The sequence below is a fragment of the Galeopterus variegatus genome, unplaced genomic scaffold (assembly GCF_000696425.1).
Source record: "Galeopterus variegatus unplaced genomic scaffold, G_variegatus-3.0.2 Scaffold926, whole genome shotgun sequence".
NCBI classification, from domain to species: domain Eukaryota; kingdom Metazoa; phylum Chordata; class Mammalia; order Dermoptera; family Cynocephalidae; genus Galeopterus; species Galeopterus variegatus.
Window position 1 is genome coordinate 257,112 of NW_007727037.1, and position 20,568 is coordinate 277,679.

A 20,568-nucleotide genomic window follows, 5' to 3' on the forward strand; every position below is an offset into this window, starting at 1 on the left:
GTGTAGTCATTGTTGATTACTTAACCCTTCACCACTACCTAGGCTGTTAGATCCCTGAAGGTGAAGCTCACTTTAAAAGTTGATCAGAAGGAAGAGTAATAATAGCAGTTACCGATATTGATAATATGTGCAGTAGAGACTTTTAAATGATTAATTCATATTTAATCATCACAACAATCCCTAAGATGTAGATACTATTATTAGTCACAGGAAACACAGAAAGATGAGATGATTTACCTAAAGTCACAAAGCTAGTAAGTAGCAGAGCTAGGATTCAACCCATCCAATGAGTGTTCGCTAAGCCACTATGCTATGGTAAGGTGAAGATCATCAGCTCTAAAGTTGTGCAGTTTAGTTCCAAATCCTAACTCAACTCCTTAGTTGTAGCTTCAAATCATTTAGAACCTCAAATCTCACATCTGTGAAAAGGTAATACCATCTCTTGGAATGATTGTGGTGAAGATTAAGTGAGAATGCATGTAAAGTGAGCCTTTAATAATAAGATACTCCCCTTACCAGCCAACCGCTCAAAAAAACCAAAAAACAAAAAGATAGTAGGCCCTCTTATTATTCATAAATGAATGAATGCTTAGGAAATACAGGAATTAAATTAAAAGGCACAAGGTATTCACTGCAGTGCGATTATAAGTGTGTTCTAGATAAAAAATATACTCTAAATTTATTCTAGAGCTTCAATAATAAAAGAATGATTAACTTTTATAGTATTGCTTTTTTCACCTACTTCCAGGTAAATACCCTCTAGAAATATACAAACGTGAGGATACACCAACAAGGATGTCCATGGGAAACACTGGAGACAACTTAAATATTCCAAAAAAGAGCGATGGCTAAAGTCAGTTAAGGGGCCGGCTCGTGGCTCACTCGGGAGAGTGCGGGGCTGATAACACCAAGGCCACAGGTTCAGATCCCTATAGAGGGATGGCCGATTAGCTCACTTGGGAGAACATGGTGCTGACAACACCAAGTCAAGGGTTAAGATCCCCTTACCGGTCATCTTTTTTTTTTTTTTTTTTTGTCTTTTTTCGTGTCCAGCAACGGATCGCAACCCTTGGTGTTGCTCCCACACCCCGCTCAGCCAGTGAGCGGGAACTGGTCTGTATGTGGGATCCGAACCCTCAGCGGGCCTATAGAAAGTTATGTAGACTTTTACATAACTAAGGAGGCTATGATTTATCAACATGAAACATTGTCCATAAGTGAACAATGAGTGAAAAAATAAAATATTTGCATTTCATAAAGAAAGATCTGCTCTGCTAATGGCAATCACCTCTTAAGGAAGGAGGGAAATTTTCTCCTTGTACTCTTCAGTATTACTTGGATTGTGTATGTGTTACTTTTATACTTAAAAAAAAAAGGCATAAGAATGGTAAAAGTGAGGATTATATTATGTAGCAACATAAAACAGACTTTTTTTTTTTTTTTTTTTAAGATGACCGGTAAGGGGATCTTAACCCTTGACTTGGTGTTGTCAGCACCACGCTCACCCAATGAGCCAACGGGCCATCCCTATATAGGGATCCGAACCCATGGCCTTGGTGTTATCAGCACCAAACTCTCCCGAGTGAGCCATGGGCCAGCCCCCAAAATAGACTTTTCTACATCTAATTAATTTAAAAGTAAATTCAGAAGTATGTATACTACTCTGAAAAATAGGTGTGTGGACAGGAAATTGAAAGAGATCATGAAAAATGAAAATGTCTGGGCAGGCCCGTGGCTCACTCAGGAGAGTGCGGTGCTGATAACACCAAGGCCATGGGTTCCGATCCCACATAGGGATGGCCGGTTAGCTCACTTGGGAGAGCGTGGTGCTGACAACACCAAGTCAAGGGTTAAGATCCCCTTACCGGTCATCTTTAAAAAAAAGTAAAGAAGGGGCCGGCCCGGTGGCGCACTGGATAGTGCGCCGCTTGGGAAGCGCGGCGGCGCTCCCGCCCGAGGGTTCGGATCCCACATACAGACCGGTTCCCGCTCACTGGCTGAGCGAGGCGCGGGAGCAACGCCGAGGGTTGCGATCCCGTTGCCGGTCCCCGGTCTGGTACGGGGGCAACACTGAGGGTTGCGATCCGTTGCCGGACACTGAAAAAGACAAAAAAAAAAAAAAAAGAAAAGAAAAATGAAAATGTCTTACTTTTAAATTCTTTTAATGTTATTACAGTGGATATACAATAAACACAAATGGCGGGGGCTGGGGTGGGGAGAATACCAAGGGAGTAATTACTTGGTATTACTGTCATTTTTGTTTTGTTTTAAGTAGCAAGAACACAAGCTTGTCCTAGACAGCAGCCTGGGCCGTCCCTACCTTCACCCCACCTCGGTCATTTCGCTCAGACACAGGTAAACGCTGATTCAGGTGTGCTCGTCCCCAGCAACTAAACAAAAGGTAGAGGAGAAGGGGGTGGTCTCCAGCACCAAACTCCCACCCTGCAGAGGCTTATTCTCAAAATCCCCCTGAAGCCATCCACAGTGGCAGAGCGCTTTTGAGAGTCTGTGACAGCGGTCAGCTAAGGACAGCCAATGGGTCAGATCTGACCTGCGAGTTTTAAGGCCCATGAGCTAAGTATGGTTTTTACATTTTTCAGTTGTTACATTTCAAATGGTCATGTAAATATTTACATCATATCCTCGATTTTATCCTCTGGAACCCTCAAAGCCTAAATTATTTACTATCTGGCCCTTTAAAGAAAAATTTGCTGACCCTCTGCTCCTTCCTAAACCTGGGCCAGGAAACAGAGCGACAAGTCCGGGACCTAGACAAGCTCTCGGCCCACAACACCGAGACGCAGCTGTGGCCCAGGCGCCCGGGGCTGGCTCCCGCCGCTGCCGTCCAGGTGTCCCGCTCCTCCCCGGCAGCCGGGCTGAGCGCTGCAGGTGTGGCGCGGCTGTGCCCGAGACCTCGCCCCCGACCCCTTTTCAGAGCGCCCCCGCGGTTCGGGCGGTGGCGCGGCGCGGGCAGCCCCAGCGGTCGCGCAAGCAGAAGTGCCAGGTCAGGACGGAGCAGCTGAGCAGGGCCAGGGCCGTGCCCACCCCCACGGCCGCATGCACCAGGGTGAGCGGTCTGGGCGGCATGGAGAGCCGGCCGCAAGGCCCGAAGGCGGGGATGCCGTCCCTGGGCACGAGGCTCTCCCCGGCCTCGTTAGCGGCCACCACGCAGACGACATAAGCGCCCCCCGGCTTCAGTCCCTTCAGTTCTGCTCTGCGGACCGTAGCGTTGAGGAGGGGCCCCTTCTGCGGATCCCCGCTGCCTTCCCAAAGCAGCAGCCAGTAGTGGTGGACCGGGGAGAAGGGGGCACACCAGTGGACCACGGCGCGGCCCTCCTCCGCCACGATGCGCACTTCTCCCAGGCGCGGCTGGTTGGGCGGCTGAGCAGGGCTGGAGAGCCCTGGGCACAGGCAGGCCGCAGGCCCGGGCCTCTGCAGCTCCTTGCAGGGCACCTGCATGTGGCGGCAGTGATCGTAGTCGCAGCGGACAGGCGGCCACTCCGTGTTATCTTCCTCCTCTTCCTCAAAGTCTTGAGGGGCCATGGGTTGAGCTCTGGGGATCAAGGAGAGGGTCACGGCCAGGAGCCACAGAATGCAGGGAGAGCCCAGCATGGAGTCTGGAAGGGAAGGTGTGGAGAGGTACCGGCGGTTCAGCCACATGCCTTCCAGGCCTCCTGCCCAGACAAAACCTCTGGGGACAGGACCACACAACTGGGGACCAAGATGGGAAGAGGAAAGGGGAATGAGACAGACACACTCATTTGTCAAACAACTTCTGAATCCAGGCCAGGTGATTGGTTTTGGACAAAAAAAGATTAAAATACGGCCTGAGCTGTGGGGAGAGACAGATGTGTGACCAGCACTTGAATAAACAAAGTGCTGGGGGAGAGAAAAGGAGGAAATAATTTCCTCAGGCCAGGGAAGAAAGATGGAATAATTACCCGCTGCCACCCAGAGAAAAATCTAATAATACAATTATCGGTCAGTGACACATGCAAGAACCCGGAAAGCAAACAGAAGTGAGAAAGAAGAGATAGAACAGAAGGAAAACCTCACTCACTACCTGTTATCCATTCAAATCCTGTCCAAGGAGTCCTGAACAGCCCTCTCCTACCACCCACCTTCCTGGCCCACAGCAGACCCTCACCGACGGGTAGGCCTTGATGCAGTGGGAATCCGCCACCAGATGTCTGTGGGTAACAGGCCGAGTGATCCCCAGGATTGCAGGCGGTGCTGTCAGGTTGCATCTGCAATTTCAACTCTGGTTTGGCTTGAAGCTTTTATACCCTTTGTGATGTCACCACCTAGCCCCCTCCCATTCCCCCTTCCCCATGAGGCCCAAAAAGAGGGCTGGTCCTTTCAGAGGGCCTGAGTCACAGGACCAGGGATGGGGAAAACACATGCAGCAGTGGTCTCAGCTGGAGGCCAGGACGCCTGGGTTCTGAAAAGGGAATGGAATGTGGAAAGCAGCCAGGAGATGAGAATTCAAAGGCTGAAGTCATATGAAGGGATGGGGAGGGGAACATGGAAGAGACCTGGTTGGTATCAGAAAGGAAAACAGCTGTGGACAGCATGGGGCCTGAGTTACAAAATGCTGTTTTGGTGAAAATCATACCACATCCATGGCAGTCATTTCCTGTCTTCTGCCTCCCAGTGGACAGAGAAAGGGAGGGGTGCAGAGGGCAGCCAGCCCTCCAGACCCGCCCTACACTATCCCCCTCCCCTGAGGGTGATGAGAGTCACATGGATGGAGCAGCAGGAAGCCTGCTAAGGGCCAGGATCGGTTCTCTCTCTTTGGCCTTCCTAGGCTTATGAATGGAAACAGCTGTGCTTAAAATCGCCCAGGTCTAGAAGCCTTCGCCTGAGGTAGCCCCTGACAAGACAACTTCCTCTAGTGGGGGCGAGTGGGAGATGCCTGGGGAACACTGTTTTCAAATGGCCCTGAATCCGTTCTAAAGAGTCAGGGGGCTGGCCGGTTAGCTTAGTTCGTAAGCTGTTGACTTTGGTGTTATAACACCAAGGTCAAGGGTTCAGATCCCCATACAGGCCAACTGCCAACCAAAAGAAATAAAAAAAATAATTAAAAAATCAAAGAGTCAGGTAAGCAGCTGGCACGAAAATAGTTTATTGGAGGAAGGGGACAAAGGGGAGGGGTGAGGTGGGAAAGTGCTGGAATGTGAGGAATCTTCCCTCTATTCTTCAGGAACTAGAGCAGGTGGGGCGCTGTCGGACAGCCCCCACAGAGGGTGCAGAGCTGCCCAGAGTCTCTGGGGCAAGCGCAGGGGCAGGCAGGTTGGCCTCCGTCAGCAGAGCTGCATCTTCCCAGGAGCCTGAACCTGGGCCAGGAAAGGGAAAACCAAAATCCCAAATGAGATACTAGTTTAAGCAGGGCTGGGCCCACCCCCAGCTCACCCAGGCTCCATTGCAGGGTGCCCCTCACCATCACTGGCCTCCGGCTCTAGCTCCTCCTCTCCATTCAGGGGCTGCTGATCTGGCTTCTCCTCCTCAGACAGATGACCCTCTGCAGCCAAAGGGGGAACACAGAGGTCAGCCCTGACACTACAGGGGAGCACTCGGGAGAAATCAGGAAGGAGGGGATGCTGCTGCTGCCGCTGCTGCTCCATACCTGTCCCTGAGGGATCCTCAGGGCTCTCACCGTCTTCTGTAACATCTGACTGCTGGGTTGACTCCTCCTGGCCTTCAGGGCCTGCACCTCCAGGGCGGGCAGAGGATAGGTTAGGGTTAGGGGGGTCTTTCCTTTGACGCTCAGCTCAGTACAGCCTCATACTAGATGAAGCAAGCACCCCCTCTCACCCAGCCCAGCCCCAACCCACACCTTTACCTTCCTGATGGGGAGAGATCCTTCGCTGTACTTCCTTTCGGGAACCATCTCTTTTTCGCATATTAACCTGTAAAGGAGAAGCTACTGAGCAGCGGGGACTAACCTCCCTCACCATTTATCAGGGCCTTCATGCCCTTACCCTCAACATGCCCCTACCCGCCCACAAAGACAGATCATGAAGGAGAGAAAAAGGGGGTCCTTGCCCCTTGCGACCTGCATAGAGAAGCGGTGTCGGGGCCAGATGCCCCCCCACACCCACTGCATGTAGCTGAAGATCATGATGACGCTGAGGAAGGTGAAGTTGCTGGCAACACCTATGAAGGCGCAGGTCATCGGGAAGTTGTATAGCAGGTACCTGAGGCAGGAAGCAGGGACATGAAGAGGGTAGCAATTACTGATGAGCACCAGCCTTCTCATTTCCCAGAAATAATCTCTAGGGCAATTCAAGTGGGTTTGGCTAGAGCTGGCCTCTACCTCCCCTGTCTCCCACCCACACAACTACCAGAACCACTGCACCAGGTTCTAATACAGGCCAAGGACCTGTGGGCAGTGTCAGCATTGCAGGGCCATAGGCAATGGCTGTCTCTCAAATGGCACCCCATCTCCTGCTGAGCCAATGGTGCACAGCAGTAGTTTTCAACTCTGGCTGCACATCAGCATTCCCTAGGGTGCATTTAACAATCCTGATATCCAGCTATGAACCTGCTGTGGGTTAAATGTATCCCCCAAAGTTCATATATCAAAGCTTGACCTCTATTGTAAAGGTGCTAAGAGGGTGGTAAATCCAATTATAGTGTTCGAAAGGTGGGGCCTTTAAGAGGTGATTAGACTCTGAGGACCATGCCCTTCGGAATGGATTTTTTTCTTTTTAATTTTCTTTTTATTTTTGAATGGATTGATCCATTTGTGGAGTAATGGGTGTGGTTCTGATGGCTTTAAAAGGATAGCAAGTGAGGAGGTTAGCTCTCTCTTGCTCACCCCATTCCTGCCTTGTGACACTTTGTGTCACTGTGTAGTCAGCACTAAAGAAGGCAGCCCTCACCAGATGCTCCCCTCCTTTACTGTGGACTTCCCAGCCTTCAAAACTGTAAGAAATAAATTTCATTTCTTCATAAATCACCCAGTTTCAGGTATTCTGTTATAATCAATAGAAACGGACTAATACAGAATTTAACAAATTCTGGTTCAGTTGGTCTGGAGTGAGGCCAGGCACCAGGACTTTTAAAAAGTTCCCTAGGGAGCTGATATGCTTATGTGCAGCCAGTGTTGAGAACCTCTGGCCTGTGTAAAACCCGATGCAATGCTGTTCTGTAAACCTGTTACCTCTACTTGGGACTCTCTTCATGTAAGGACAGTGCCCATGAGAGTCACCGAGGTCCACTTCAGTGGCTCCTCACCTGAGCCCAGTGAAGTGGGCATGGATGCGGAGGTACGCTCCATACATCTGGATGCGCTTGCTGTGGATCTCAATAATGGCCCCGGTTGTCGGCACGTACTGCAAAGCAGGTAGAGTGAGGGCAGCGTCAGGCCAGGGTCCTGCTGCTGTCCTTCCTACCAGCCCAGAGGCTCTTTAGGTGGAACTCTGGGCTAACGGGGAGGGCTGTCTCTTCATCAACTTCACCTCACTTACCGAGTTCTCTCTATAGTCCGCATAGAGCTCCACCTCCAGAAGCTGCTTCTGCTCTGCAAAGCCAAACAGCAGGAGGCTGGAGAAGACCAGTGTGTCAAGCATCTGGAGCAGGTCTGAGCGGTAATGCAGCATCACCTGCCAGGGTCAGAAAGGGAGAGGTTAGGGACAGGTGCCCCAGCTTCCCACAGCCCTACCTCCCCCTCAACCACCCTGAGCAGTCTATGGAGGCTAATTCTGCCTCAGCTCCCCTTTTCCCTCACCCTTACTTCCTACCCAAGTCTTGACCCAACCATTCCAACAGTCTGAGCAACCTCTCCCCTTGCCCAACCACATTCCTCCACTCTAATACAACAAAAACCCTCTTCCACGACACCTTCCTAGTTAAGCTCAATGCTTTCTCTGATCTACCTTCCCCCCAAAATAGTTCTGTAATCCAGGATTGGATTGGATCTAAGTCCCAGTGTACCATCTGAAGCTCCCCCACCCCCATCCCCATGTAGACATCCAGGAATTTAGTTGACAATTCGTGTAAGAATGGAGTCTAACATTTATTGAACACCCATTATGTGCTAACAAAAACTTTACATCTCCTCACTGAATACAAACGAGTCTTGCTATAAGCCAGTTACTATTATATCTGTTTTATACCCAAAGAGTTGTCAGTTGTCCTGTAGCTAACACGTTTTTGAGTGAGGACACACCCCAGGTCTGCCTGGATCTAAGGCCTCTGTTTTCTGATATTACCCCAAAGTGGGACATGCTCATCAGACATCTGGGGTGTCGGGCAAATGATTCTGGTCTGGTGAGCTGATTCCTCTTCCCTTATCTTGACGTGTGTGTGACCTATCCAGATATTGTCATCATTCTCCACAACTTCCCAGACAGACCATGAACACTTACCGAGCGTGAAGAAGTGGAGATGATTCGGCCACCTCTGGTGTAGCATGAAATGGTGACCAAGAACATGCCCAAATCTTGATTCACAGGGGACTCCGGCAGCTCAAGCTCTAAGGTAACGCGATACGGCTGTCCATACATCAGCACCTGCCCAAGGTAGCCCCCATCTCTTTTCAAAAAAATTTTTTTTAAATTATACTGTTCCTGTTAAAATTATACCTGTATAAAATTATACCTCCCTCCCCCAACTACTCTGCCACAGCCTCCCTGGTTAGCATCACTGGCCTCTCAATCTCTCACGCCAAGAAGGTGCTGCCCCCTTCTGGTGGCTGGGTCTTCCCACTCCTGACGTCTTCAGTATCTGGTTGGCTCTTCTGAATCGGACGCACGACTCTGTTCTGAGGAAGGCTGTGTCATATTTCTTTTCCAAAATTGAATCCTCATGTTGCTATCTGGGCCATCTGTGTGTGACTCAGGCCTGTGTGCCAGTGAGGCTGTCCCTGGGGCCTAGGCTGCCCTCACTTACATTAATTAACCAAGTGCCAGCAGTTACAACCTCCCTAGCCAGCTCTCACACAATCCCCAATGCTCCAGATCATCTTTATGTTATCCTGGGTCCCTTATCTTGGTTCTGTTGGTAGAGCCCTGAGACTCATAATGGGAAGGCTTCTTCACCAGGGTCAACCTCAAAAACTTAAGGATTTGCCACCAAACATACCTAGTTTCTCCTGACTTTTCCTGTCTTCTTCTAATCCCTTTATTTAATGATTCTTAACTAGCAACCTAACCCCCTCACAGTGGTGTGTAAGAACCACAGAGGTGATGGTAAAGCTTTTGCTTTTAACCAAAAAGGAAATGGGTTTAAAAAAAAAAAGTTGAAAAATACTGCCCTAGCCCATACTGAACTGCCTCCAAAATCTAGACACAGCTTTGAGGGTACTCTGAGTGTTTATCTCTAAGGCAAAGGTGAAAAACTACAGATAGAGGCCTTTCTTTACACAGATTCTTATTTTCAGTCTCAACTATCTCTTGAAAAAAATGGATTCCATCCTCCCGTAGAGGCAGGATGATTCTAAACCAGTTCCTTCACAAATTCTCTGAAACATTAAATTAGGTAGTTCTCTGGGTGGTTGGAGGAATATAGGGATGTGTATGACTGCTAGCTAATGGGTATGGGGTTTCTTTTAGGGGTGATGAAAATGTTCTAAAACTGATTGTGGTGATGGCTGTACAACTCTGTTTTATGACTGAACTGTACACCCAAAGTGGATGAATTGTGTGGCATATGAATTATATATCTCTCTCTCTTTTTTTTATTTATTTATTTTTTTTCCTTTTTGTCTTTTTTCGTGACCGGTAACGGGATCGCAACCCTCGGTGTCGCGCCTGCACCGCGCTCAACCAGTGAGCAGACCAGTCTCTATATGGGATCCGAACCCTCGGCGGGAGTGCCACCACACTCCCAAGCGCCGCACTCTACTGAGTGCGCCACCGGGCCGGCCCCTGGTAAGAGTTTTCTGGATAGCGTTTGGCTACCTGGTGGTAAACTGGACAATGTCACAGGATACAGTCTCCCAAGTTATTTGTACTGTCTGCACACCAATGCCAGAAAACTCCAGACTCCACAGTTTACACTCCTCCCTTCAGAGGAGTGACATTTGTATCTTGAAGCAGCTTCCTCCCAAGTGCCACTTTCAAAAAATAACTTCAAATGTTTTTAAATTCATAGTAAGTTTTATCAGTGATTGCTTCTTTTTTAAATAAAAGATGACTGGTAAGGGGATCTTGACCCTTGACTTGGTGTTGTCAGCATCACACTCTTCCAAGTGAGCTAACCGGCCATCCCTATATAGGGATCCAAACCCGTGGCCTTGGTGTTATCAGCACCACACTCTCACAAGTGAGCCATGGGCTGGCCCTAGTGATTGCTTCTGATTATGTTACTGACAACTCAAAAAAACTCTAGTACAGTAACCCCCCTTATCTGCAGTTTCACTTTCCGTGGTTTCAGTTATCAGTGGTCAACCATGATCCAAAAATATTAAATCGAAAATTCCAAAAATGAACAATTCATAAGTTTTAAATTGCACGTCACTCTGAGTAGTGTGATGAAATCTCACGCCATCCAGCTCTGTCCAGCCCAGGACATGAATCATCCCTTTGTTCAGCATCTCTGCGCTGTATATGCCACCTGCCTGTCAGTCACGTAGTAGCTGCCTTGGTTATGAGATCAACTGTCCCAGTATCACAGTGCTTGTGTTCAAGTAATCCTTATTTTACTTAACAATGGCCCCAAAGCACAATAGTAGCACTGCAGGCAATTCAGATATTCCAAAGAAAGAGCATCCTTTAAGCGAAAAGATGAAAGTTCTCAATTTAATAAGGAAAGAAAAAAAATCATATAATGGGGTTGCTAAGATCTACAGTAAGAATGAATCTTCTATCCATGAAGATCTCAAGGAGGAAAAAGAAATCCACGCTAGTTTTGCTGACCCACCTCAAACTGCAAAAGTTACAGCCACAGTGTGTGATAAGAGCTAGTGAAGATAGAAAAGGTATTAATTTGGGGGTGGAAGAAGTGAACAGAAATGTGTTCCAATTGATGGCAATTGGGTTCAGTAACATCTGTAGTTTCAGCATCCACTGGGGGTCCAGGAATATATCCCCTGAAGATAAGGAGGGACGACTGAAATCCAAAATGATGTTGATCCTCCATAGTCCTTTTTTTTTAAAGATGACCGGTAAGGGGATCTTAACCCTTGACTTGGTGTTGTCAGCACCACGCTCTCCCAGTGAGCTAACCGGCCATCCCTATATGGGATCCGAACCCGTGGCCTTGGTGTTATCAGCACCACACTCTCCCGAGTGAGCCACGGGCCGGCCCCCTCCATGGTCCTTTTTAAGTGTTCAGGGATCCTATCCATTTTCAGAGCCTCCATCAACTTGCAGAGTAAAGAAGGTTAAGTCCCTATTTGCATTTCTCAGTGTTTCCAGGTTTGTTGAAGTCACACTGACATCTGGCCGGTCCTTTGGCACAGTCCCCTTGGTAATGACATGTCACATGTTTGTCAACAGTTTCATAATTTTATACACATGCTTTCAAAACTCTTGAGTAGATGCTCACTTGTTTATTCACTTAGGTCTAAAACATACTGCTTACTTCATCTAGTAGATATGACCTGTTTCATGATATGTTTTTTTTTTTTTAAAGATGACCAGTAAGGGGATCTCAACCCTTGACTTGGTGTTGTCAGCACCACGCTCAGCCAGTGAGCTAACCGGCCATCCCTATATAGGATCCGAACCAGTGGCCTTGGTGTTATCAGCACCACACTCTCCCGAGTGAGCCACGGGCCGGCCCTTCATGATATGTTGAGAATAAGAACATTCCTAACATCTGCTGCAGAAAGATCAAGACACATTCAGATTTTATGTTCAACCTACCTTTCCTTCAGAGCCTTCCTCTTAGTCTCTACTAAATCCCTGCTCTGTAAGCCTTCCTATCTCAAGTCATCAAAGCTCTAATGAAACCTCTCTCCAGCTCCCATACTCACCCGATCTCGTCCACCCTTACCCAGCGAGACATTGGCAACAGGGAAGGAGCAAAGTGAAGTGGTGGAGGAATCACAGTCGGTCCTAAATGAGAATGGGGGATGATATTCTGATAAGTTACAGAGTCTGCCTTACCTGTCTGCCCGCACACCTTGTCGGCCCCCCCTAGGGTTCCATCCTCTCCCCCATCCCTTCTCTCAGAGTAGGCACCCTTGTCTCTGTTAGAGAGAGAGATGGAAAACAAATGTGGCCAGGAGTTTCAAGATAACAGAATAATTCTTTCATTCTCTTCCTGCTACTTCAATTTATTTCCTCTCATTACAGCAGACATTCTTAGATGGGAATCTATAGACAGTTAAATAGTTCACACTTCAGTGTTTCTTTTTTTTTATTTAAGATGACTGGTAAGGGGATCTTAACCTTTTACTTGGTGTTGTCAGCACCACGCTCTCCCAAGTGAGCTAACTGGCCATCCCTATATAGGGATCCGACCCCATGGCCTTGTTGTTATCAGCACCGCATTCTCCCAAGTGAGCCACGGGCTGGGCCCCACTTTAGTGTTTCTAAAGACTCATTTGAGGAACTTGATAAAATGTAGATTCCAAGGGTCCCACCTCCAGAGATTCTGTTTCAGTAGTTTTGGTCTGGGGCCTAGTTTGAAAAACCTCCTCCAAAAGGATCCACAGATGGTCAAATTGTAGGCAAAATTGCATGTGGCTGTGTGTGTGCAGCAGATGCCTGGCATGTATATACATTTTTGTGGCAGGAAGGGTCATAGATTTCATAAGATCTATGTCTCCTAAAAGTTTAAGAAGCTCTCTCTACCTTAGAAACTACAGCTCATGACCAGGGACCCATGACAGGAAAAAAAAGATTTTGGACCATTGATAATAATGCCCTCATCAGCATCTGTTAATTGATCCTAAAGCCATTGTTTAGAAAAGGAGAGAGAATTTGGCAGGGTCTGTAAAATGGGACAGAACTATGGGGCCAGGCAAGAAGCAGGCCTCTGGGAGGCCAGTTTATGTAGGTCACCTTGCGTTTCCATAATCTCTATTATGCAGACTACTGTGAGTGGGAAGCAGTGTGTAAAAGGCAAATGGCTGCTTTCCTAATACCTCTTCTACTGACAGCCAGATTAATGAGATGACCCAAAGAGTTGGGTTGGTTCAAAATTCTACGGTAGTCCTAAGAGGTCTGATCCAACCTAAATAGAATTGACTCTCAAAATGACAGTCTAGAAGTGGAATTTTTTTTTTCTTTTTTTCCTTTTTCTTCTTAACTAGAATTCAGTAACAAGAGGCAGAACCGGGATCCTACATCCTGACCAGACCAGCCTTGGACTGTGAAAGGTGAGAAGTTCTGTAGCACACCTGGCTCAAGTTTCCTCATCTGTACATGAGGGGACTGAACTGTACAAAGTCCAAGGGCCCTTGCATCAATTCTCTCATAGGATTCCTCTACTTTAATGGAAGACCCCTCTCACCTGTAGTAGAAATGCACGGGGCTGAGGTGGCTGACTGTCGGCATGTAGGAATAGTAGAAGGAGCCATAGAGAAAGACCGATACCCAGAGCAGGAGAAGAATGGTGCAGAAGAGCATCCCAAACTGCAGCAGCAGCCTGCGGGCACGGCCGGCCAAGACATGGCCCACCTCCTGGGCCCACAGTAAGCCAGGTACTGGTGGGTCATTGACCATGGCAGGGAGAGCAGGGGGTCTGGCCCCAGGTTCAGGCCTTGAGTTCCTAGCTGCTCTGCCACTTGGACGCCACCCCTGCCCATCGGATGAGGCAGCTGGTGTTTCCTGCAAAGAGAGAAAGGAAAAGAATAGCTCCTTTCCCCAGGGAGGTGGGGACAAAAAAAAGACAAGCTTATTGCACTGGCTTTGAGGAACCAGAGACAGCAGGACAAAGAAAAGTCACTGTTTCATATGGCCACTCTCCAGATGACTGTGCTTCTCAGCCAATCATCCCTTCCCTTTCCTCCACTGTGCTCCCCTCGTCCCCAGTGCCAGAGCTCCTCAGGCTGAAGTCCTCCTCCAGCCATCTTATTCTGGGACAAACCACCTTGATACTCATTCACAGCAATACATAACATTGAGAACGAGCACCTTAAAATTCTCACAAAGAGTTTTACACACACGGTGACACTGAATCCACACGGCCAGGTGGTTGCACGGGAGGATGCGCAACCTGCCTAATGTCGTACACGTAAAGACAGCAGCCTAAGAGCAGGCACAATTGCTCCCCAAATTTCTCCTCTCCGTCTTGAGCTGCGCTCACTCCCCTTTGGCTCGCGCTGCAGCCAACGGCCGCTCCACGCCAGCCCCCTCGGTTCGGCGGTGGGCGCTGCGCCCGGAGCCCCCACCTAACCGCGCCACCACGGAAACTGGCCCCGCAGCGGCCGCAGCTCTGCAGACTCACCTGCCTCGCGCGCTGCCTGGGCAACCGCGAGAAGAGAGCGCCGGCTCCCGGGGAAGCCCCGCCCCTTTGCGCCAGCCGCCGCCATAGGCCGGGGGCGGGGCCTGCCCGGGGCAGGGTTCCCGCCTCCTCGCGCTCCCCACTGTCCTCCCTGAGGCCCGTTACCCTCCGGTTACCGTGACCAAAGGGGAAAGACGCCTCCTTCTAGGCCCCAAGATATGCCTCAGGGCATGCTGTGACTCAGCAGCGTCCCCTCGGCCCTCCTCCCACACCTTCACCGCCGGCGGCTTAACCACCGAAGCTGGGCGTGAAGCAGCCATCCAGCTGGCATTGATTTTCGTCGCCCACAGCTCCTTGGACCTGTAGGCGTCCAAGACGGGGCGCATTCGGCCGGGGGACGTGGCAGTCTGCGGGAACCTGTGCATCTTGCACGTTGCGCAGGCGGGCCGCTTGCCCTCTGTTCACAAGCGTGGTAGCATTCCAGCCCTGCGTTTTGTCCAGCCATTACGATGCGTGATCTACCTCCCCTGACCCTAACGGGATGTACACTCCCTCACAGTCCCCTCACACATTATCTAGACTAGGTCTTGGCAGGTGGCATCTTCTATTTTGTATATGTCTAATCACCCTAGATAAGGTCCTTCAGAGCGCAAGGCCAGTTTTGTGTACGTCTTTGCACAACGCTGCAGGCGTGGGAGGCAATCTATTCAAAATGTCCAGAATTCGTCAATACTGCTCCCCCTACCTGCTCCCCCCACAACTCCCTAGAAGCCCACTTATTCGCAGAATGTTTCTACCGACTCTCCCCACAAGGCCCCCTACCTCGTCTTTGTCCGGTCCTTTGATCTCGTCGCTGCACACCTCTTTTTCCCCAGCTTCTCCTTCTCTTTGGTCTGCCATTTCTTTAGACATCTTCCTGATGATGTACCTCCGCTCTGGATCTTCCACTCAAGTCAGAACGTGAAGTGGTGATCTAGAAGCTGATACCTGTAGCGCATCACATTTTCCTGGATATAGGGAATGCAGGGTCTCTGGGAGAGAAACGAAGATTCAGGTGCTAAGTGCTGTGTCAGGGTAGAGGGAGGAAGAGAGGAGGGGGGCGACTGCCCAGCTGATGTCAGATTTTCAAATGAGCAGGGTCCCCCCCCCCCCCCCCCCCCAGAACCCCCCCCCCGGCGGGGGGGGCCCCCCCCCCCCCCCGCAGCCAGTACAGACTCCACTGCAGGGGCTGTCACAGGCCCAGACCACCCCATTTGAGGGGGGAGTCTGCCTGGCCTCAGCTCCTTTGGGGAGGGCTCTAGCCCAGACTCAGGATGCCTGCAATGGGGGAGGGGCAGGTAGTGAGACAGTAATAGTGGGGGGGTGTGCAGGGTATGCAGGCGGCAGCCAGGCTCCCCCACTGGCCAGACAGTTGGTATACTCCGGGATCTGAGCAGCTCCTTCTAGCATCCTTCATCCTTCAGGTACCAGCCATCCGGGCAGTGCTTGAGCTGCAGAAACAGACCAGCCCTCGACAGACCTCTGGCCTGACCCTCCCCAGTGGCCTTCTCTTTATTAGCTGTTTCTGCATCAAATACTTTCAGCTGCACCTCCCTGCAGGGTGGGGCACTCAGCACAGGCAGAACCCCCAGTGACCCTACACCCCAGGCCTGCTGCCACTGCTGCCTGTCGCTTCAGGTGAGTAGGGAGCGGACTGTTTTTCTTCCATTGGGGTCAAGGAGGCAGATGGGGATGATGTGCTTTCCTCATTAGGGTGGGGCTCTTTCTGGTTGAGGCTTTCAGAACTGGGAACACACATGGCTTGAGGGAATGAAAAGCCTTAAATCATCCGTATAATGTCTAATAATCTGTTGCCTAGACCATGTGTGAGTTTGGGGAGTATCTCATCCCACCTCTCCATTTTTTCCACTGAGGAAGACAGGGATAGGACAGGCCACTGGAGAAGGGTGGGGATAACAGGGGAACAAAATATTGGGGCACAGCTCCAGCCTTGTAAAGGTTGGTGAGGAGTGAGCATGGAGCCTTCAGCTGAGAATATGCTCTGAGCTGTCTCTCTCTTTTCTCCAGGATGAAAGGGGAGACCCCTGTGAACAGCACAATGAGTATTGGGCAAGCCCGCAAGATGGTGGAACAGCTTAAGATCGAAGCCAGCTTGTGCCGGATAAAGGTGAGTGGGACCCTCGCTCCCGTTAGTTGGCCAGGCTGTGCTGTGCTGTAGGTTCCTAAAGCTTGGGATAAGAAATGCTCTCTTTCTTTGACACCCTGAGGTCAGGGGAGGAGTCTGGGGCTCTGCAAGGAGAGCTGTCCCCAGGTCTCTGTAGGGGATGAGGGAGGAGAAGATGGTCTCAAGGAACCCTAGAGATGGCAAGAAAACCCACTGGGGAGGAAGGAAAGTAGTCCCTTTGAGGAGTTCTGGCTAATAACCCCCCTCCTGGCTGTGCCCCAGGTGTCCAAGGCAGCAGCAGACCTGATGACTTACTGTGATGCCCACGCCTGTGAGGATCCCCTCATCACCCCTGTGCCCACTTCGGAGAATCCCTTCCGGGAGAAGAAGTTCTTCTGTGCCCTCCTCTGAGAGGCCCTGTCACTCCTCACAACTCCTCACCGTTCCCTCTCCTGGGCCCTTCTTTAGGTCTGTAACTGACATGAGCCCTTGAGGGTTCCCGAACCCCATTTCTAACCCTTGCCCAACCTGTGAGGTTATCTGAAGCACAAAGCCCTCCCTCCCCTATCTGTCGACCCCATTTCTCGCCCACTGTGGCCAACCCTCGGCGCCGCGTGACTTGGGGCACCCTTTGCTCCACCCACACAAGGGCCCTGGCAGACTGTGCCAACGTCCTGCCCGCTTCCCTCTGTGACCCGCTCTGACAATGGAGAGAGGGGTGGGCTGGGTGCTTGCTGTCAATCTCACCTGGAGCTATGGAAAGGGTAAAGCCATTTGAAGAATAAAGTTATCCAGAGCCTCAGACAGCTCCTGTGTTAGCGTTCTTGGGGGAGAGGGTCATCAGTCAATAGATTTGCCATACCCGGGGAACAGGCCAGTCAAAGCAGGTTAGACATTGTCAAGGATCTGAGATCTGTGGTGTAGGGGCGCGGGGAGATGGCGGGCGCGAGAGCGTCCCCAGTGGAAGAATTAAGTTACAACAGACACGCAGGGCTGCGGAGAGCACGCGCGCGCGCGCGCGCGCGCAGTGCAGGCAGATGAAAGGGAAAACAGACCGAATGGGGTGGATTTAGCGGGGGGATCGGGAGGGCAGTCGCAGAGCGGAGGAACTCGTAGGAGCGGAGGGGCGGGGCTTGGTTCCAGTTGCAGTGACAGGGGCCGGTTATACTCCTAAGATGGCTGCGCCCACCGCCGCCCCATTCCAACATGGCAGCCTCCACACCACGGCTTTTCACCGTACAGGGCTTCTCTTAAAATGGCGGCCCCCAGGCATCCAACGTTCCCAGTATGCTCCCTTCCGTGCTCGTCTGCCTCAAAATGGCTGCCCCTGCCCTCGCCAAGTCGGCGCCCGCGGCCCCCCCGGTGCCCCCGAGTCTGGAACTCGACATCCGATTCGGCCCAAGGCAACATGGACGGCTATAACGAGAGATCTCGGGCCAAGGAGTCCCAGGAGCGCAGCGTGGCCGGCGCTGGTCGCGTGGATCTTGCGAGGGAATCTAGGTTTCTTTCTTTTTTTTTTTTTTTTTTTAAAGATGACCGGTAAGGGGATCTCAACCCTTGACTTGGTGTTGTCAGCACCACGCTCAGCCAGTGAGCTAACCGGCCATCCCTATATGGGATCCGAACCCGCGGCCTTGGTGTTATCAGCACCGCACTCTCCCGAGTGAGCCACGGGCCGGCCCGGGAATCTAGGTTTCTACATCTTGCCAAGTAGAGGGGCCCTTTGGAGCGAACTATGGGTATGGGGGAATCACTGCTCGGCGCCGCCCATCACCAGGTGCCGTTCCCTGGTCGCTTCCGGGTCTCCCCAAGAACTGGATAAGCCCCAAATAGCTCAGTTTGGGTTTCCTGGTAGAACTGGGGCTCGCTTTGTGCCTTCATTTTCCCCTCAGGCCGATTCAGCCACATGCGCCTGAAAGCAGCGTCCCCGCCCCTAGTGTGCCTACCATCCTAGTATGTCTGCTCCTCATGGATTGTCAAGATCCCTTAAATTCAGGGATACATCCCTCCCGGGAGAAGCCTAGGCTGGCTCATGTTTTAAGCTTGGATACACTTGAGGGTTAGGAGGGCTGCCTTGCAGTAGTAGGAGGGTGACTTGTATTGGGGATAGCACATCACCCCAGCTTCCCAGCACCTTCACACAGGAAGACAGCAGGGGAGAGGAATACAGAGGGGAAAACCAAAGTAATAAAGAGTGTTTACCAGCAACTTAACCTCCTAAGGACGTCTTCAAGGGATCCAGGGGTACCCAAAGAACTTGGGACACCTTCAGGAATAGCAGCTTTTTACTTTGATGTAATTTCTGAGTTCCTAACAGGTCCTGGATGTCATCTGATTAATTCTCTCATCCCAGAGATGAGGAAACAGGAAAAGTAACCTGGTTGCCCTCCTGCAATGGGGACCTATCCCCAATTCTGTTCAGCAACTTTGGTACTCATGAAAACTACTGGATTGGGTCTGTTTGAATCCCTGCATCCTGACAATGTCTGGCACGTATTAGGCATTCAAATACTTAATGAATGGATTGTACTGTACATGCTGAAATGGCAAGCGGGGCATAGCAGAGACTAAGAACCATTTCCTACCACATCACAGCGTCAGGCAAATTCCAGGGGAATAAGTGAAAATTTCCACATCATCTCTGACTTGTTAAAAAGCCAGAAGTGATCAATAAATGTAACCTTGATATTAGGTTTTTTAAAAAAAGCCTCTGAGGCTGGCCAGTTAGCTCTGTTTTGGTTAGAGTGCAGCCTTGTAACACCAAGGTCAAGGGTGCAGTTCCCTGTACCTGCCAGCTGCCAAAAAAAAAAAAGGCCTCTGCTCTATTTTTCTGCACACAATTTTCATACCCATCAGGTTAGGGGTGAATGGCTGAAGTCCTAGCTGGGGGAAAAATAGGGTTTAGCAGATAGTAGAGACATGAGCTGTAAATAGCCATTAAAAATGATTAATTAGCTCTTACACTAACTTAAAAAAAAAAAAGTTAGTGCTCTTAACCCTTGACTTGGTGGTGTCAGCACCACGCTCTCCCAAGTGAGCTAACCGGCCATCCCTATATAGGATCCAAACCCATGGCTTTGGTGTGATGAGCACCACACTCTCCCAAGTGAGCCACGGGCCAGCACTTACACTAATTTTAAATGTTCTAGAAACTACACAGGCACCAAAATCAAGGATGGCCTTTAGGATCAAAGATGTAAGCCCTTGAGATCTGCATGTGTCACATACACAGGAAGGAGTCAGAATGGTATCTACATCAGTACCACTACTCCTTCAGAACACTGGATGCTATGAGCCTATAACAACTCAGTCTTAACAGGCCCTGACCGTTTTTATTAGAAATTGCAGTTAGGATCAGTTCAGTGCTAGTAATGTAACAGTGCTTTTGTTAATTAAAGTTATCTCATTCTCCAAATTCACTAGAAAATAACCCCCATCACACATCTGAATGAGTGGGTTTTTCCTCCTAAATGGTAATTACTCATGAATAAACCTATTTGGCTCCATAAATGGAAACTTACATTTAACTTCAAGCATCCAACTGGTATTAGTATAGGCCAAATACACAGAGATCGTGAGTTATAATTTATTTTCTTCTACTCCAATGGCTCAAGCTCTTGGCATAAGTAAGCACTAAGTAGACCATCCCTTCCCCCTACCTCCCAGGTGAATGCATGGCTGGCACCCAAATGAAGGCATGATAGAACAGGAAGGGAACAGCAGCCATGCAAGAGGAAAGCCATCCTTGGTTGGACCCAGTGCGACTTTAGAAAGAAGCACTAAGAAACAAATAAATACCCCAACGACACCCTCCACCCCAGTTAATGCAGCCACAGGAGATAGGATGAATTCAATCCAAATGGTTATTTATTCTAAAACTGGAAGCTACTGTGCCTATATTTTCGCCAGAATGTTGTAATGAGAACAGGGGAAGAAAAAGTTACAGATATAAACAATGACACAATTACATTTTTTAAAAATGGTAAACCCTTTTTTACTGGCCACTTCCAAGAATGCTTTACAGGTTGTGCAAAAACATTTACAAGCTCCATGTGGTGGTTGTT

General features: G+C 49.9%; 3 protein-coding genes across 4 annotated transcripts; 1 reads left to right on the plus strand and 2 right to left on the minus strand.

The window, feature by feature from the left end:
- Window positions 1-2,145: 2,145 nt before the first annotated feature.
- LRRN4CL (LRRN4 C-terminal like) lies at window positions 2,146-3,612 on the minus strand. The gene has a single exon (XM_008573494.1). It carries the CDS (start codon window positions 3,610-3,612, stop codon window positions 2,932-2,934), a length of 681 nt encoding a protein of 226 aa, XP_008571716.1. The 3' UTR covers window positions 2,146-2,931.
- Window positions 3,613-5,103: 1,491 nt separating this feature from the next.
- BSCL2 (Berardinelli-Seip congenital lipodystrophy 2 (seipin)) lies at window positions 5,104-15,445 on the minus strand. Of its 2 annotated transcripts, none has more exons than XM_008573497.1 (11): window positions 15,163-15,445; window positions 13,408-13,724; window positions 11,924-12,005; window positions 8,373-8,516; window positions 7,473-7,607; window positions 7,240-7,337; window positions 6,056-6,197; window positions 5,843-5,909; window positions 5,627-5,707; window positions 5,441-5,521; window positions 5,104-5,336 (listed from the first exon to the last, which is right to left on the minus strand). In XM_008573497.1, exons 1-11 carry the CDS (start codon window positions 15,250-15,252, stop codon window positions 5,200-5,202), a joined length of 1,374 nt encoding a protein of 457 aa, XP_008571719.1. In that variant the 5' UTR covers window positions 15,253-15,445; the 3' UTR covers window positions 5,104-5,199. The 2 variants fall into 2 exon arrangements, with proteins under 2 accessions (XP_008571719.1, XP_008571718.1); XM_008573496.1 differs by having other exon boundaries at window positions 5,627-5,713; window positions 15,163-15,265.
- On the plus strand, window positions 15,394-17,308 carry GNG3 (guanine nucleotide binding protein (G protein), gamma 3). Its single transcript, XM_008573495.1, has 4 exons — window position 15,394; window positions 15,804-16,017; window positions 16,408-16,507; window positions 16,787-17,308. Exons 3-4 carry the CDS (start codon window positions 16,409-16,411, stop codon window positions 16,913-16,915), a joined length of 228 nt encoding a protein of 75 aa, XP_008571717.1. The 5' UTR covers window position 15,394; window positions 15,804-16,017; window position 16,408; the 3' UTR covers window positions 16,916-17,308.
- The last annotated feature ends 3,260 nt before the right edge of the window (window positions 17,309-20,568 follow it).

Coding starts and splice junctions, on each gene's coding strand:
- LRRN4CL (XM_008573494.1), bottom strand. CDS start 3,612: ATGCTGGGCTCTCCCTGCATTCTGTGGCTCCTGGCCGTGACCCTCTCC.
- BSCL2 (XM_008573496.1), bottom strand. CDS start 15,252: ATGTCTAAAGAAATGGCAGACCAAAGAGAAGGAGAAGCTGGGGAAAAA. Junction 8,517..11,923: donor GTAAGGGTGGACGAGATCGG/GTGAGTATGGGA, acceptor TACCTTGGGCAG/GTGCTGATGTATGGACAGCC. Junction 7,608..8,372: donor TCTCCACTTCTTCACGCTCG/GTAAGTGTTCAT, acceptor TGACCCTGGCAG/GTGATGCTGCATTACCGCTC.
- GNG3 (XM_008573495.1), top strand. CDS start 16,409: ATGAAAGGGGAGACCCCTGTGAACAGCACAATGAGTATTGGGCAAGCC. Junction 16,508..16,786: donor CCAGCTTGTGCCGGATAAAG/GTGAGTGGGACC, acceptor GCTGTGCCCCAG/GTGTCCAAGGCAGCAGCAGA.